The sequence below is a fragment of the Nothobranchius furzeri genome, chromosome 2 (genome assembly GCF_043380555.1).
Source record: "Nothobranchius furzeri strain GRZ-AD chromosome 2, NfurGRZ-RIMD1, whole genome shotgun sequence".
In the NCBI taxonomy this organism is placed as follows: Eukaryota; Metazoa; Chordata; class Actinopteri; order Cyprinodontiformes; family Nothobranchiidae; genus Nothobranchius; species Nothobranchius furzeri.
Genome location: NC_091742.1, coordinates 87316168 through 87333950, shown reverse-complemented (window position 1 = coordinate 87333950; position 17783 = coordinate 87316168). Strand labels below are relative to the sequence as shown.

General features: G+C 42.6%; 1 protein-coding gene across 1 annotated transcript; it reads left to right on the top strand.

The window, feature by feature from the left end:
* Positions 1 to 6816: 6816 nt before the first annotated feature.
* Positions 6817 to 17279, top strand: LOC107376788 (GTPase IMAP family member 9). The gene is made up of 2 exons (XM_015946057.3): positions 6817 to 7011; positions 15582 to 17279. Exons 1-2 carry the CDS (start codon positions 6957 to 6959, stop codon positions 16454 to 16456), a joined length of 930 nt encoding a protein of 309 aa, XP_015801543.3. The 5' UTR covers positions 6817 to 6956; the 3' UTR covers positions 16457 to 17279.
* Positions 17280 to 17783: the final 504 nt, after the last annotated feature.

Sequence of the window (17783 nt, the reverse complement as noted above, 5' to 3'; positions counted from 1 at the left end):
TCACGGGATGACTGAGCGGCGTTTTAAAGGTGCTTCGGGGTTTTTTTTTTTTTAGAAATGAAAGATGCTGATGGTTGTTACGCTGCTGCAGCGGTGGACGATGAATCACGCTGATAAACCCGCTTCAGCGCCGTCCCTCTGATCCCGACTGGTTCCTTTCATCCCACTCCAGGTCGTGTTTGTATCCACAAGGTTATTGATCCCCACAGAAGTCATGATTAGATTCTGTTGAGCCTCTGATTCATGGGAATCGATTTAGATCTAAAACACCAACGTGTGTGGCTGCAGCGCTCTGGTTTCACACACACACACACACACACACACACAGGTTTTTACTGGTTCTTACTTCAGGATTCAGGTCAGAAACATTTATGTTTTAAGGAGAAGAAATCAGAAGATTAGTGATGACTTGTCCTCTAAAAGGCTGAGAGTGTGTGTGTTAGCATCCAGACAGAGACGGGCAACAGCGAGGACGGACAGTTAATCTCATTAATCACACACACACAAACACACACACAGCTGCACGCTCTGGTCCGCTTCGATAACTCTGTGTGATCTCTGTAACCTGAGTCACGCGTCGCTTCTGTGGTCTAACGCTGAAGCGAGGGACCTGTCCACTGGTCTTCATCTCATCAGTCTGCTGGCTTTTCCACAGCACGTTTGTTGGTTATTACATCATCTTAGAAATGCTTTCTCGTGTTCATGGGTTAAGTTTTTTCACCTATGAATGCAGAATCACGCAGATACAGAGATAAGTAAGAGAAAATAAGATTGAGAGTCACAGGATAAACGGGTCTGGTCAAGAAGGACCACAAGAAGCAGGCGTGAGTTTATTGGCTGTCTTTGATGTGGGGATTTTGCAGAAGGAGTGAATGGCTTATGGGTCCAGGTAGTGCTGGGTTCCCAGAGGGAGGGGCTCCTGGTGAGCGGTTGAGAGTGGGTCAGTCAGGAGAAACATGGATTGAGAGCAAAGTGGTTATTGTTGTGCAGGAGGTGAGGATGAGACGAGAACCTTAAAGGAAGACGCAGGGAATGAATTAAGAGCAAGCACATCTGGTTGTGGCTAGGTCTACCCAACGTGATTAATCTCCCGGTGTGGTGGTGTTCTGCTTATTTGAGTTTTTGGATGGATGGCAAGCAACGTTGAGGCGCATTACCATCACCTACCAGTCTAGTGTGGACTGGTACTTCTAACAGCCTAAATCCTCCTCCTCAGACCATGACGGAGAACATGAACCAGGCTTTAGAAGATCACCAATGTATGATGGTGCTTGTCCATGTAAGGCCCTATAGACCAGAACCAGGATCTTGAAATGAACCCTGAAGTTGACTGGCAGCCAGTGAAGCTGGAGGAGAAGCGGGGTGATGTGGGTGTGTTTGGAGGACTTGGTCAGAAGTCCAGCACAGGCATTCTGAACCACCTGTAGACGGTTCAGGGAGGTTCTGCTCAGACACGTGAAAAAAGAGTTACAGTAGTCTAAGCGTGAGGAGATGAAGGTGTGGAGAACTGTCTCAAGTTCAGAGCGGGACAGAATGGGACTCAGCTTAGCAACGTTCCTGAGATGGAAGAAGGAAGAGCGAACAAGAGAACTGACATGAGAATTTTATCCAAGTTTAATTTCAGCAGGTCGAGTAACTGTCGGCCATCTTGAATCTAACATTTAATGGCAAAATTAATTAACTAGTTCCAACAAAATGTGGTGTGGGTGACAGTCTGCAAGCGGGACATTACGACTGAGTCGAAATGTAAACGGTTGTAGCTATTTTTGTCTTTTCTAACATCTGATGGCCGTTGTAGCCAACTTTAATTAAACTGACTCCACAGGATCACCAGCTGTAGATTCTCATCCATGTATTCCTTTCTGAAGGTTTCATTAAAACTAGCCGTGGTTCACAAAACCCAACAAACACTCAGAGACATAATAAGACATTTCAGCAACCAGCAATAAATGAAGTCAGCCGCTGTTAGTTTATGATTAAAAACTGTCAGGTTAAATGTTTCATGCTCATGTGATCTTCAAATAAACATGAGCTACTAGGCGACAGTTTTCTGGTGTTTCTTAATCTTCTCTGCTTACATGTTTCTGGTTTTGCTTAATAACATTAACCCCCAGAGGGCGGATCATAAAAACTTTTACAAACATAGGGATTTTAGTCCAGGAAAGTTATAAAATTATCAACTTTATTAATGTCTGATTGCATTTTAGTTGTAACACCTTAAGTGGACACCAGAGGGCGCTCCAAGACTTGTCTGACGGTGGGGACAGTGACGAACAAGTCCGGTGACTATGGGGTGCAGCTAGTTTACTAAACTGCAACATGTATTTAAATACAGCATTTATTCATTATAAAATATGTTTATGAGTAAAATAAGTTTATATTTCAAGCAATAAACAGACATTTGTTTATTTTATTGTTTTGAAAACAAAACTAGTGAGACGTTTAGCTCAGTTCCTTGAGCTTGTTGTGGGGATGATTTTCAGCCACTTATGTAAGAAAGTGACTGATATACAACCAGAAAATGCATTTTGATTCGATTTATCTCAGAAAATAAAGACTTGTGTAATCTTTAGATCAAGGTACAGGAGTATCTACTGACTTCACACTCCAGATTAAACATTTAATCTGATCCAGAAGAATCATAACAGCAGTCTGAAGGCTATTGTTACTCTGTATTATTTATTTTCAGTGTTTTAGTGTTTCATTCATTTAGGTAAGGTTGGAGCAGCTCAGCGACATAGTAAAAGTAAAAACACACACGTTCTCACAGTGTTTGAACTCCACTGCATGCATCATTCTGCAGTTCCTGAAAGTCTTCAGATGCTCCAGGTTTCTTTTATACTGTAAACTGCAGCATTTTGTCATTTTACTGTCGTCACCATCTGCATCATGAAACTACAGATCTGACACTTCTGCTCACTGAGTTCCAGCAGCTTTGTCACAAAGTCTGAAATTTCCTTTCATTCTTGTTTTTGATCCCGGAATCATGAATTCCATTTTATAATAAGGCTTAATAGGTTATTCAACCAAACACAGGCATGAAAATATAAGTTAGATTTTATACCACTTGATACTAATGAGGTTAAAATTGGCTTAAAAATTAAATTCTGATTCACCTACTCATCACCCCCTACACACACACACACACACACACACACACACACACACACAGCATCATTCAGGTCCCCTCTCACCTTTTAAAGGGATTTTTTAGCTTTAAGAATAAATCCGTCCTTGTTTTTATGGATTTCCACATGAATGAATGTATGACTGTGTTATTTTTCTAGAACTGGACGGCTAGCGCACGTTGTTGACTCTTTAATAAAGGCATCCTTAGAAAACGTTGTCACCAGTATGGTTTTTGTTACCTGTTACCGGTCTCTGATGTGATTATTTATCAAATTAATTAACACAATAGACATCATTGTTCCCTCTTCTTCATGGATGCAGGACCAAATTATACAGAAGCTGTATTGCTGCTAAAATAACACTCAATTCACATGTAATTCATTTTGTGATTAAAATCCATTATAGAGGTCACATCTGCACAAACGAGGGGCTTAACGCAACAACACGATGCAGAAGAAAACAGACCAAGAAAAATTGCTGCTATCCATTTGCTTGTTGTGAAGGAAAAAGTAAAGAAAACTATAAAATTTTTCAGAAAACACACACACACACACACACACACACGCCCTTTAAACCCATAAATGTATTGGTAACAGGACTTTAGCTGTGGCGTCCTGCATTTGGGAACTGGGCCTTCGGTGCCAGTTTACTGACCTAATATGACGTTACAATGGTGGCGGACCGGCCATCCGTTTTAATGGCTGACTGTGAGGACCCGAGCAGAACACCACATACAAGAGAACGTTTAAGATTTTTATTAAAAGTTTTTCTTTTGCAGCTGAGGCAGGAATTTAAGAGCAGGTTGCTCAGGAATGATACCCACCAGCTGATGATCCAAGTAGTGCAGACGGTTGGTCAGAGGATGGGCTCGGGTCAAAACCAGGAAGACAGCAAGGAGAGTAATCCAATGTGGAGCTGAAGGCAGGAGTCAGGACACAGGTCCAGGGTCTTAATCCAAAAAAACTATATATCCAGGTGGAGCGAGACAAGAAGGATAATCCAAGGAGCAGTAATGTGGTCAACAAGGAGAAGTCAGACCGAAGAGGAATGCTGGATATTTACTCACAAAGGTTTTCTATAATCTGGCAGACAGTTGGTGGTTGGCTGGGGTTTACAGTGGTGGGAAAAAGTATTGGCCCCCTTCCTGATTTCTTATTTTTTGCATGTTTGTCACACAAAATGTTTCTGATCATCAAACACTTTTAACCGTTAGTCAAAGATAACACAAGTAAACACAAAATGCAGTTTTGATATGATAGTTTTTATTATTTAGGGAGAGAACAAAATCCAAACCTACATTGCCCTGTGTGAAAAAGTAATTGCCCCCTTGTTAAAAAATAACCCAACTGTGGTGTTTCACACCTGAGTTCAACTTCTGTAGCCACCCCGGGTCTGATTACTGCCACACCTGTTTCAATCAAGAATTCACTTAAAGAGCAAGTCACCCCCAAATAAACATTTTTTGCTGATAAACTAAATAAATGTGTGTCTAATCGTGCTGCAGACACGTGTCGTCAATAATTTGGCACTTCAGTGCATCTTAGTTAAAATTTAAACATTCTGCCTAAAACTGGCAGTGTTGTGCCGTTGTCAGGTAGAAACTCTGCACTGTGTTTTAACTTAAATCTGCCACCGCTATTGGCTAAGAAGTATGCTATGATGTAAACTGGTACATTATGATGTCACAATGCTGTCGAGAGCCTGTGTGTGTGTGTATTTGTTAGCAGCTCCGCCCTCTCGGTCTGCCAGGCAACGGCGTTTGTTGCATTTTTCAAACATGAAGTGGGAGTGGAGTTAGACTCTGGTAGGTGTTGACTTGCTCTTTAACTATGAGCTGCCTGACACAGAGAAGTAGACCAAAAGCACCCCAAAAGCTAGACATCATGCCAAGATCCAAAGAAATTCAAGAACAAATGAGAACAAAAGTAATTGAGATCTATCAGTCTGGTAAAGGTTATAAAGCCATTTCTAAAGCTTTGGGACTCCAGCGAACCACAGTGAGAGCCATTATCCACAAATGGCAACAACATGGAACAGTGGTGAACCTTCCCAGGAGTGGGCGGCCGACCAAAATTACCCCAAGATCGCGTAGACAACTCATCCAAGAGGTCACAAAAGACACCAGGACATTTTCTAAAGAACTGCAAGCCTCACCTGCCTCAATTAAGGTCAGTGTTCACGACTCCACCATAAGAAAGAGACTGGGCAAAAATGGCCTGCATGGCAGATTTCCAAGACGCAAACCACTTGGGCTCATCTCCATTTTGCTAAGAAACGTCTCAATGATTGCTAAAACTTTTAGGAAAATACCTTGTGGACTGATGAGATAAAAGTTGAACTTTTTGGATTGTTAATGTCCCTGGCGTAAAAGTAACACAGCATTTCAGACCAAAAACATCATACCAACAGTAAAATAAAGTGGTGGCAGTGTGATGGTCCGAGGTTGTTTTGCTGCTTCAGGACGTGGCTTGCTGTTTTAGATGGAACCCTGAATTCTACTGTCTACCAAAACATCCTGAAGGAGAACATCCGGCCATCTGTAGTGACAAACCTAGCGACATTTCCGAGGACCCTTTGCTACTCTCTGTAGAACTTTCTTGTAGATATTCCCTGCAGATTAGCAACAATTAAACGATTTGCATTCCGAACGGTTCTTTCAGGAGTAAGGAAAACAAATGATAATCTGCGCATGTGCACGAGGACCAACCAATCATAAACCTCTCTTGTCCAGGCCGACGACAAAGGTCCAGCTGCAGAGCTGCAGACCGCCGTTTGATGCCTGCTGCAGATTCATGTATATACTAGAGATGGCACAGGCATGATTTTGCAGTCTTTAGTTGTACTTTTGGACTTTATTTTACACATCAAAGAAATTTGGGCCATTTTAATCAGACTAATTGGCGTGATGACATCATCAATAAGCAATTTTGGGTGTGACGTCGTCTGGCGACCCCTTGGGGACTTTCTGGGTCAACTTCAGCTACTTTTTGTTGGGGGCAGTTGGCAACAATGAGTTTCTCATCATTAGTATGAGTGGAGACTCTGGTCAACAAAATAAATAAAATAAGAAAAATATCTACAAGAATAAAGGGAATAAGAACTTTTAAATGGCATTGTCCATACTTGTAGCTGTGTTAAAGTAATAGTCCCATCAGTTGTCACACACACAGGTGTGTGTGCGAAATTTGTTCTCCACATTTGACCCATCCCCTGGGGGAGCGGAGAGCTGCAGACACAGCTGCGCTCGGGAACCATTTGGTGGTTTAACCCCCCAATCCAACCCCTTAATGCTGAGTGTTACGCAGGGAGGCGTTGGGTCCCATTTTTTACAAAGTCTTTGGTATGACTTGACCAGGAATCGAACCCTGATCTCCCAGTCTGAGGGCAGACACTCTTCCACTAGGCCACTGAGCGTGTGTGTGTGAGCGTGTGTGTGTGTGTGTGTGTGTGTGTGTGTCATGTCAGAGACGTCATTGCCTTCCAGTAAAGAGGTGAATGTCCAAGCTTACTGGAAGATACCAGCTAGATAAGCACAAGACTTTAATGGCTGTAAAAGCTGGAGTTGTTGCTTAAATATTAACTATGTTGTCTACACATTTTAAGTATTGATTGGATATATTTAGTTTGCAATATGAATATAAAAAATATGTTGGTCTTTCATGACAACTTCTTTATTCAAGACCACAGGTTGGTTTTTATCAGTATTTTGGCACAATGCCAACGAACTGCCATCCCATTACCAGAAGGAAGTTACTGCTGAGGTATCAAATACAGAGCTGAGAAATAACCACAACTATTCAGCCGTTAAACACCAAAGGTGACTTAACATGTCCAGTCTGCAACTTAAACCATTTCTAAACGAATCTCAAGTAGCTCTGTTGGGTGAGTATGTTTATCACTTTTATACCTGCTTGACAGCAGATCTTGCTATAGGGGTTTGTGACAAATATTGGTGGCGATCTTTCTAAATGTCCTTTTGTTATAGCCGTAAAAACATGTCATTGTTAGGGAATGAACACAGTTAAGGACATTATAAGCATGTTAATACATTATATTTCAGTTAAACTGTGTAAAGATGAAATCACAAATGAATGTGGGAAATTCCTAATTTTATTCCTAATTAAAATCTAGTATGTTTTTTTTTAATTAACCTCTTAACACCTAAAGATATTGACCAGAGGCAAATTTCCTGTATAAAGAAAAACGTGAAAACCTCAGACGTAAAAGGTTTTGGAATTTTCACAGTTGGATCTTAAGAAAATAAGGTGTTTTTTTAAACAGTGCTATTTTCAAAACTAGCTAAATTGTTTCTGTTCTGAGCTCCAGGCAGCTGGTAATGGGGGAACTCCACTCAAACAGCTAGATTAAACAGTCCCCAACTTCAGTTTATCTGAGTTAGCATTATAGCAGAGACAATGTTTCATCAGTTCGATGTAGGGTAATGGTTTATAATAATGTATTGTTGATAGGGTGAGAGAGAGAGAGAGAGAGAGAGAGAGAGAGAGAGAGAGATGACTTTTAAATTATTTCTTTTTCTTTACAAATCAACAATCAGCGTTAATGACTGTAACTTGTTTTCCACTAATAAAACCAGGAAAACTGATAAACCAGTTTAGAAGTTGATCTTTAGGGAGCCCTGCCCATCCAGCAGACAGAGCACCTGCCCAATCCCCCACACCGCTCTAAATGAGTCCAGGTTCCCAGTAAGTTCATAAAAAGTGTGTTCGATCTTCAAGCGAGCTTCCACCAGGCCCTTCAGACTCCGCTCAGCATCAGTCCAGCTCTGTCCCAGCATCTGGTTTTTCCTGGTTTTCCAGATGGCTGGTTTTGCACATGCAAATAAAAAGTTAATCAACAATATTGTCCGTTTTTTCTGACACTGTACTTGGGCCTGAAAACAGTGCACTAACCCACCGTTCTAAAACTTTAAACATCCCTGATAACCTAGAACAGTGGTTCCCAAACTTATTTAGCCGTGCACCCCCTTCTATGTCCCGACCATGTCGACGCATCCCCCCAGCCCCCACATCAGGGCATGGCTATATATATATATATATATATATATATATATATATATATATATATATATATATATATATATATATATATATATATATATATATATATATATATATATATATATATATATCTCAGACGTCAAGCTAAACAGACAGGGTTAAAAAAAATATGATCGACCTTTTTCCCCATCACTTTCATTTTTTAAATCGTAATTAATAAACATTCAATACCATTACAATGTCCTTTGATTTCATTTTGAATAAATATTTAGAGTGCCCAGGTAGCACATAAACAATGCAATTTAACGGTTTTCTTAAAGTAGGAACGTTTAACCTGTGCGGCCAGAGCGCTCTCCTTCCTTCTGCTCTGCGTAAACCTGAGCTGATCACCTACTTGTGCATAATCAAATGTCTATAGGGGAAAATATGGAAAAGCCATGATGTTCACTTTTGCCTCAGACTGACTTATTGCTGTTTTATGGTGGCTGAATCTGCGATCCGCTGCCATGCGGACTGGAACAACAAATGCTGCAACAGGAGCTGTAGTCAGGTTCGGAGTCACTGGCTGGAGCGGACCCGACTTTAATACGTCATCCCAAAATAGAAGCTAATATCTTAATTTGACCTGGAATGAAAAATGTTATAAAACCTCTTAAAAGTTTTTATAACAGAGGAGGCAGCTCTCATTTCTGGGGCGCCGGAGTTTGCGCAGCGTGCGCTCTTATTGAATCTGTGTGTGTGTGTGTGTGTGTGTGTGTGTGTGTGTGTGCGCGCGCGCACGGCACAGCTCCATGAGCCGCTCCAGTCACCGCGCCTCGTTATTGGCGCTATTTAAACCAATGTTGTAAAATGACTTCTGCCCAGCCCTGATGTGCCGTGGTTCCGCTGGCACGCGTCTGACCTCTGACAGACGCACTCTGAACTTCAGATCTCCGGCACGCTGTCAATAGCCTGAATGGGAATCATTTCTTGTTATTTTGTTACATCCACAATGTTCTGTATGTGAGGTTTACAATGTCAGAACACCTGCATGAGACAGGGTGTTAATCTGCCAGAATGACTCGCCACCTTCAGATTTCTCCAACACCGTTAAAAATGATCAAATACGGAACATATCGGCGTGCGCAGGCCAGAGTGCTGAAGCTCGGCGCATTGTTATTATGAAGCTAGAACACATGTGGAGGACACACGTGCGCGCAAAAATATACTTGTTTTCAATTATATTTATTGTGCCCACTTACGTTTTCTTTGGCCCGCCCACAAATGAGTTTCTGGCTACGCTAATGGTGACATATGACAGACTTCTTTGAGCTCCGCAGCCATTACACTTTTCACCTCGCGCACCCCCTAGCGGCAGCTCGCGCACCCCCGGGGGTGCGCGCACCACACTTTGGGAATCCCTGACCTAGAACATGCTACCACCAGATGCTCTACGATCTCAGTTTGGTTACAAAAAGGACATCCCTCACCGGTGCTTGGATCAAAGCGAGCTCTGTGTCTGTTCGTAGCTAAAGCTCCATGTATGATCCTCCACTGAAGGTCTGCCATCCTTTTTTCCACTGGAGACTTATACAAACTCCTCCAGCTGCCCCCAGGGGCATTGTCCGCAGCAAACACCTGAGTCCACCTAGACTCCTAACAAGGAGCGCCTATTGATAACCGTCACACAAGTTTGATAGATCTGTTTCTTCCCACAAGAAGGGAAGGAGCCCAACACTGGAGTGTTCGGGTTCAGCAGTGATCCACTCTCCTCCTGCCATCCCTCACCAGCTGCTTTAACCTCCAGAGACGGAAAAACATGCTCACTGTCATCATCCCATTGGTCAGATAGAGTACAAGACTCAATGAAGGCTCTCTGCGACACAGAAAGGGACCTACGTACCTCCTCAACCACTCTCTCCATCACTCTGGTGGACCTCACATCCACCCGCTCACCAAGGGTTCCAGCCGGGATCTTCAGTAAGTGACCAAACTTTACAATCCCAGTATCGGTAAACATCACGTTCAACGCAGACGAAGTTAAGATGCCAGCTCGAGAGAAGAAGTCATTGTCAAACAAGGGTTCTTGTAGCAACCATGTCCCTGGTCCCGTGTCAGGCGTTCTGGAAACTGTCAGCAGCTTAAAAGAGTCCAGCACTGCCGAGTAGAACGGACTAATCCTTGTCAGATCCACCACCTTCCGATTCAACAGGAACAGGTGTTTGTTCAGCCCAAGCCCACCAACCTTCTGCAGCAGGAGATGCGCCAGGGGCAGCCAGCAGAGTCCGTCACCATAAAGAAGCTTCTGAGCTGTCTGTAACCTGAAGGCTGCAGTTCTAGACACCACGTCTATTAGTCCTTGTCCTCCCTCTGACACGGGCAGGCAAAGAGCCGAAGCTCTGATCCAGTGGTGACCGGACCAGAAGAATTTCACCAACAGCTTCTGAACACCTTCCAGCAGACCTGGTGGTGGAACCAGTACAATCAGTCTGTGCCACAGAAACGAGGCAACCAGGTTGTTTGCTATCAGAACCCTGCCCCTGTAGGACAGCTGGGGGAGAAGCCATTTCCATTTAGACAACCGCGCCTCCACCTTCTCCCAGTTCTGTTTCTTAAACCTTTCAGTACCCAAGTACAGGCCTAGTGTTTTAATACCTCTCGTTCCTCACCTCAGCCCTTCTGGCAGATGCGGGACATTACTAAGGTCCCACCCCCCACCCCCCACCCCCACTACACATTCCTCACTCTTGTCCCAGTTAACCTTAGCTGAGGATGCATCCTTATATAAAAGTAAACTAGATCTGAGTTCTTGTACATCCTGCTGTTCATGGATAAAAACATTCAGATCATCTGCATAAGCAGACACAACTAAAGCCTGATTCATGCTTCTCCGTCTGCGTCAGTGCGGAGACACGCAACGCCATTATCCGTCCTTGCGTAGGGCTCCGGCAGGCACGCAAGTACGTACGGAGTCGAGCCCACTTTTTTAAACATCCGTCGAACGAGACGGATTACGCAAGCTTGTGATTGGTCAGGGCACCGCTGTTGTTTACAGCGCCGCCATTGCAAAGAGAGCTGAGGATAACTAGCGGCAGACACGGAGAAGCTTGAAGAATACCTCGCGAACAAACTCTAAACATATGAACATTTAATTCTCCCGTGACTGGAGGAGTGAAAAAATGCGCAGCAAGCGTTTTATTTGTGGACGGAAATGACAGGAAACGTGGGTTTAGAGGTGGGGAGCGCATTAAGAGGTGGGATAATGAGAGACAAATATGTCCGTGTTAAAAGTCTCTTATATACACAAAAAACACAATATAAACACGCGATCTTGGACCGATACATGACAGGATACCACAGAACAGCGCTACGCTCTCTGTTGTCCTGCCGGGCAATTGCTTTGCAACACTCTCCAGGTGACGGAGAAGTATGAGAGCAAAACGCTTCCGTCAATCCGTTCGTGTCTGTCCCTTGCGGAGCAGACAGAGAAGCATAAACCAGGCTTAAGGGAGAGCTAGAGACAGGTAAAGGTAGGTGTAGACCTTTCAACCTGTTCCTTAGCCGACACAGCAGCGGTTCAATAGCTAAAACATATAGTTGTCCTGAGATGGGACAACCCTGTCTGATTCCTCTTAGAACTGGTATAGGTTGACTCAGGCCCCCCGCTACCTTCACCATACAGATGACATTCCTATACAGCATCTTAATCCCTTCCAGAAAGGACCTCCCCCCAAAACCAAAAGCCTGTAGCGTAGAGAACAGGAACTCATGATCAACCCTATCAAACGCCTTTTCCTGATCAATAGAGATGATACCTGCATTTACATCATAAAGGTTACAAACATCAAACATGTCTCTCATTAAAAACAAATTGTCCATTAGTGACTTTCCTGGTATACAAAAGGACTGATCGTCTGGGATTAGACCTCAGATGAATCCCCAAAGTTTATTAGATAGGAACTTAGAAAAAATATTATAGTCTGAACACAACAAGGAAACTGGTCTCCAGTTTTTTAGTTGGGTTAAGTCCCCTTTCTTCGGCAGCAGGGACAGAACGCCCCGCCTACACGATGCAGGAAGTGCTCCTGTCTGAAGCGAGTCTCTAAAAACATCCATAAGGTCCTGTCCTATACTGCTCGAGAAGAATTTGTAAAAGTCAGCAGGTAAACCGTCCATCCCCGGAGATTTACCTGCAGCCATCTGGGAGACTGCCGTTGTTAGCTCCTCCATGGTTATGTTTGCATTTAAGATTCCCTGGTCTGCTGTGGTCAAGGAAGGAAGCCCCTGCAACAGCTCTCTGGCACAGTTCACATCACATGGGGCGGCTTTAAAAAGGCTGGTATAGAAAACTACTGCATGTTTCCTCATCTCCACTGGGTCTGTGGATAACTGTCCATCTGGCAGACGAAGGCCAGCCATTTGTTTTTTCTGGTTTGAAGTCTTTTCCAGGTTAAAAAAGAAGGATGTTGGAGCATCCATGTCCTGTATTGTGGTGAGACGAGCCCGGATCAAGGCCCCTTTGGCCCTCTCTTGCAGGAATGCCCAAGTTGCTGTCTTTTTTGGTCTAAGGTGTGCTGTTGTTGAATAGTAGAGAGAGTCTCTAGAGCCCTGATGTCCTTCTCTAGATCTGCCATAGCCTTTTTTATTTGGATTGTAGACCCCCGCGTGTAATGTTGACAGAAAACTCTAATTTGTGCCTTCCCTTGTTCCCACCATTCACTGATGGTCTTAAAATCATTCGTTTTGGACCGCCAAGCCTCCCAGAACAGCTTAAAATTGTAGCAAAAGGTAAAATCGTGTAATAACCTTACATTAAAGTGCCAGTAGGATTTTGTTGTCCCAACAAAATGAAGCATCAGTTCAGTTATAACCAAATGATGGTCTGTGAAAATAGCTGGGACTATTTGACAGTCCATCACTCTAGAGAGAAAGGTACCAGAGACATAAAATCTGTCTAATCTAGCAGCACTAACTCTTCCACCTGACCTTTTGACCCATGTGTATTCTCAGAGAGAGAGAGAGAGAGAGAGAGAGAGAGAGAGAGAGAGAGAGAGAGAGAGAGAGAGAGAGAGAGAGAGAGAGAGAGATTACAAGCGCTTAAATAAGGATTACCTAAACATTTTTAAATGACTGCGAACACTTTTGTTTGAGTTTTAAATTGTCATTTAATTTAATTATTGGTGAAACAAAAACACAAATCCCGACGTTTAACTTTTTTTCTGGCAAATTTGTATTAATCTTTTTTACTTTCTTTTGAATGCAAGAGAAATTCTACAACTTATTTTTTTTATAAAACATCAGTATGTCAAAGAAAGTGAATATATAAAGATTTGGAACCTGAAATCTCTAATTCAGACATTGAAGATCCCCTGATCGTCACTTTCAGCGGTAAGACACTGCGGAAATTATTAATTTTGATGCCCATTCTGATTGGTTGGTGAAATGCTACAGTAACCCCCACTAGAGGTGGGAAAAATGATTGATTCTAAGATGCATCGCGATTCAGCCATGCATGATTCCGCATCGATGCAGCAACGTGACATAATGAGATTCTCTTCCTATGTCTATGTCGGGGGTCGGCAACCCGCGGCTCTGGAGCCGCATGCGGCTCTCTGTGCTTGTAAAATAATGAATGGATATTTAAATAAAATGCTTTATATTTTACTGCATTAATTTTACATCTGTATGCCAATTCTAAATGTAAAGATTGTCTGCGTAAACCTGAACAGTTCCAACTCGGTCTTACTGTGAGACCGGGTTGACGCGTCACGCTTGTGCGTAATCATATGCGCTTTATGAGCTGAAGAGGATGTCAGATTCTGGGATTCTCCTCAGACGGCTCCTGGATGTGTCGCCACATTGGAGACAGGAACAAGCACTATTCAGCCAAAGTTTCATAATCAGGGAACATTTTCTAAGTGACAAGTCTCGCTTCAGTCGGAGGAATCTTCCTGCATACGCTCTGGTTCTGCGATGCGCTCCAAGCCCCTCTCCACATCTTCAGCTCACTGTGGACCTTATGTAGTACACACTGACAGCGAGCTGCGCTGAGCAGTGTCCAGCTCAGATGTTCAGATGGGAATCATTTCTTGAGTGATTTAGCTACATCTGCGATGTGCGAAACGTATAGTGTCAGTTTGTCTGCATGCGTCGGGGTAATTCTTTCTATTCTTTCTCCGTCAAAATAAATAGTCAAACACGGGAACTGTCCGGTCAACACAACACAACACAGGCCCTGCTTTTAACTGTTCTGTTTTCTTGTGAAAATTGTTGCAAAGAGATATAATTTAACTTGATTAACACCAGAGCCAGGCGCACTGCGCCGTTATCTCCGTCACTGTAAATGAGGGAAAAACAAAATGATCGGATGCTTTTCTGACCTTCCCCACCTACAAAGTTTAATTACAACAATCAAACGTGACAGAGCCTGGATTTGTATTCTGAACAGTCTAAACATGTTTTTAAAAGAAACGTATGACAAAAGTGGCACCTGCTCAGTAAAACCACCAACAGGGTGAAAAATATCAAAATATTGTAGGCAGAGACGGGCTACAACTTCTGGATCCACTTTATATAAATCGTTTTATTGATTATCTTTTATGAAAGATAACTTTGACGTACACGAGCGACCGGTACTGGCGACTGTCACCTGTTGTGAGCAGCTCTCTGCTGTCTGAGGGTAGGCCCCGCCCACAATGCCGCGGCTGCTGTGGCTCCCAGTGTTTTCCTTACTGTGGGAAACGGGTAATAATGGCTCTTTGATAGGAACAGGTTGCCAACCCCTGGTCTATGTCTATGCAGGACAATAAAGTTTTGAGGTTTTACAATTACTTTTGGGGGCAGAGTTGCAATGACATGCGCACTGCGTTGCCCTAGCGCCAATTTAAAACAGAAAAGGAGGACAGGGATACAGGGCCAACATTACCAGTAATCAAAGATGTACCCGTTACATTTAAATTGGATGTCTGGGCTTATTTCGGTTTTGGGATCCTGGATGTGAAAGAATCACTTAACACAGTGTTTGTTTACTATTTTTAAGTTCAGTAATATTCTATCTTAAAGCTGCTCTACCAAAAACATTATTTCTTATATTATTTAAGTAATTATAGGCAGCACACTTTAAAAAATATTGCTCACTATAGTGAATAGATAAATGTTCTGTTTTTCAGGGATTTTGAAATCAAAAAGAAATTGAAAACTATTCTACTGCTTTTATTAAGTAATGAAAAATTTTGTGCGAAGAATCGTGATGCATTTCAGACTCAAATCGAATCCTAAGGCAGATAATCGGAATCGGATGGAATCGTGAGGCAGGTAGAGATGCACACCACTAACCCCCACTAGGCGTTTTAGTAGCCCAAATTGTCGACTTGTTCTTGTGAAGCCAATGCGGCATCCCATCTCAAGAGTTATTAAAACTCTATGTAAAATTAATAGTTTTCTTTTCTCCAACAGATGTCGAGGAAAAAGAGATCAGGGTGGTGCTCATTGGAAAAACTGGAGGAGGGAAAAGCAGCACAGGAAACACCATCCTACAGAGAAAAGCTTTTAATTCCACCATGTCTGCTTCTTCAATAACATCTTCGTGTGAAAAGAAAACGGGAGAATTTAATGGTCAGCCTCTAGCAGTGGTTGATACTCCAGGTCTGTTTGACACCAGAATGTCTGAAGAGAAGATGAAGAAGGAATTTGCTAAATGCACCTCGTTTGCTGCTCCAGGTCCTCATGTGTTCCTGGTCGTGATAAATCTCAGCAGATTTACTGAAGAAGAACAAAAAACCGTTGAAATCATCCAGGAGTGTTTTGGAAAAGATGCAGCAGCTTACACAATGGTTGTATTCACTCATGGAGATGATCTAGAGGCGGAAGGAGTCTCCATTGAAAGATTCATCAGTCCAAATCAAGCTCTCAGAGCATTCATCAGTCAGTGTGGTGGAGGGTATGTGGTCTTCAACAACAGAGCTGAAGATCCGTCTCAGGTCAGAAAGCTGCTGAGGAAGATCGACATGATGGTTCTGAGGAATGGAGGTACATACTTCACTAATGAGATGATAAAAGAAGCTAGAAAAGCCATTCACCAGGAATCGATGCAGCTCCTCCTCCAGAATGTGGGAATGAAGTTAGACAAAGCTCGACGACTGGCAGAGAAGAACAACCCATTTCTTCGCGCTGTCATTGGTTGTAATGCTATAACAATTGGAGCTGGTACTGGAGCAGCTCTTGGAACATTGGGGGGTCCAGGGGGAACAGAACTGGGGGCTTCAGAGGGAACCACAGTGGTATGGGCTACAGCTGTGTCAGTTAAAAAGTATACCTGCAATATCCAGTGATTATCGGTACTGATTGGATTTGATCACATTTAGAAGTTTTGTCCTTAGTGCAAAAGGAAGTGTCTTTAGATCTGTCTTTGAGATGTTTTCAAATATTAAACAAATAGCCTAAAAGTTTAGTTTGTGATGTCTGATTCAGCAATAGACCGTGTAAATACAAACACATGAAAAGTACGGAGCCCTGCGCGGAAATGATCTTTCTTTTTCAAATCATGTTTGTTTTGGAAGATCGCAAGATTATTCTCTTTTTCTTGATGGTTCCGCTTCTCTCAGCCACGTGGGATCAATGGAGAAGTCTGAAGTTGTCCAGAGTTCTACGGTTAGGTACTTATAAGCTCACAGCTACCAGGTTAGAGGGCCGTGATTCAGTCACGCTGACTCAGCATCTCGCAAAACAAACAGGACGTTAAAAAAATAAACTCTTCTTCCCAAGTCCCCTGCAGGACTCGGTACAAAGCAGCCTGTTAAACTAAAATATATCTAAACATACTTTTTTAGATGAGAAATAATTTTGCTGTCACTCTACCACCCAGCACCTCTAACCTCTAAATGATGACTTAATTTCCTGTAAAATTTCATTCTTTTGTGATATTTTAATTTATGTATCCCATGTAATTCTGATTTTTTTAGTTCTCACTTTAATGAACAAAAATGGCTTTGGATGTTCTATGTGAAAGACTAAAGTCTTATTACAGAAACACTGAGGTGTTGTAAAGCATGATTAGTTTTGAAAAATTAAATTTCACTAAAAATACTTCTGAAGAAAATTTGTCATTCAACGCTCTGCACTACCATGACAGAAATAAATCATATTAAGTCATGACTTGTTTTTCTTTTGCTTTCAGTGTGATACATATGAAATGTATTGTAAAAATGTCTGTGGGAAAATCATTGCACTCTGTTTTATTTAAATTTTACTCAACCTTCAAACTTTTTAGTAACAGAAAGCTAAACAGGTTTTTTTTCTCTTTCTTTGCTGAACTTATACTTCACTGAGACACTGAACAGATTAAAGCCAGGACAAAATACACCATCAAAAATGTTGACCACCATGATGTGTCACGATTCTAACCTTCCAGTCATCCACTTCACACTAGACCATAGAAAGGAGTGTAGCCTACCAGGGGCAGATATAGGACTGAAGAAGGTCCGGGGCTTCACACACGCACGCGCACACGCACACACGTGACACGCACTAGTCAACATCATATAGATTTGTCTTGTACCACATAATTATAACGTGAGGAAGTATGGGTTTCTGTGCCAAAGGTCGTATTTGCCCGGCTGGGTCAAAGCTGGGTCACGCAGCACCTTCAACCACAGATTA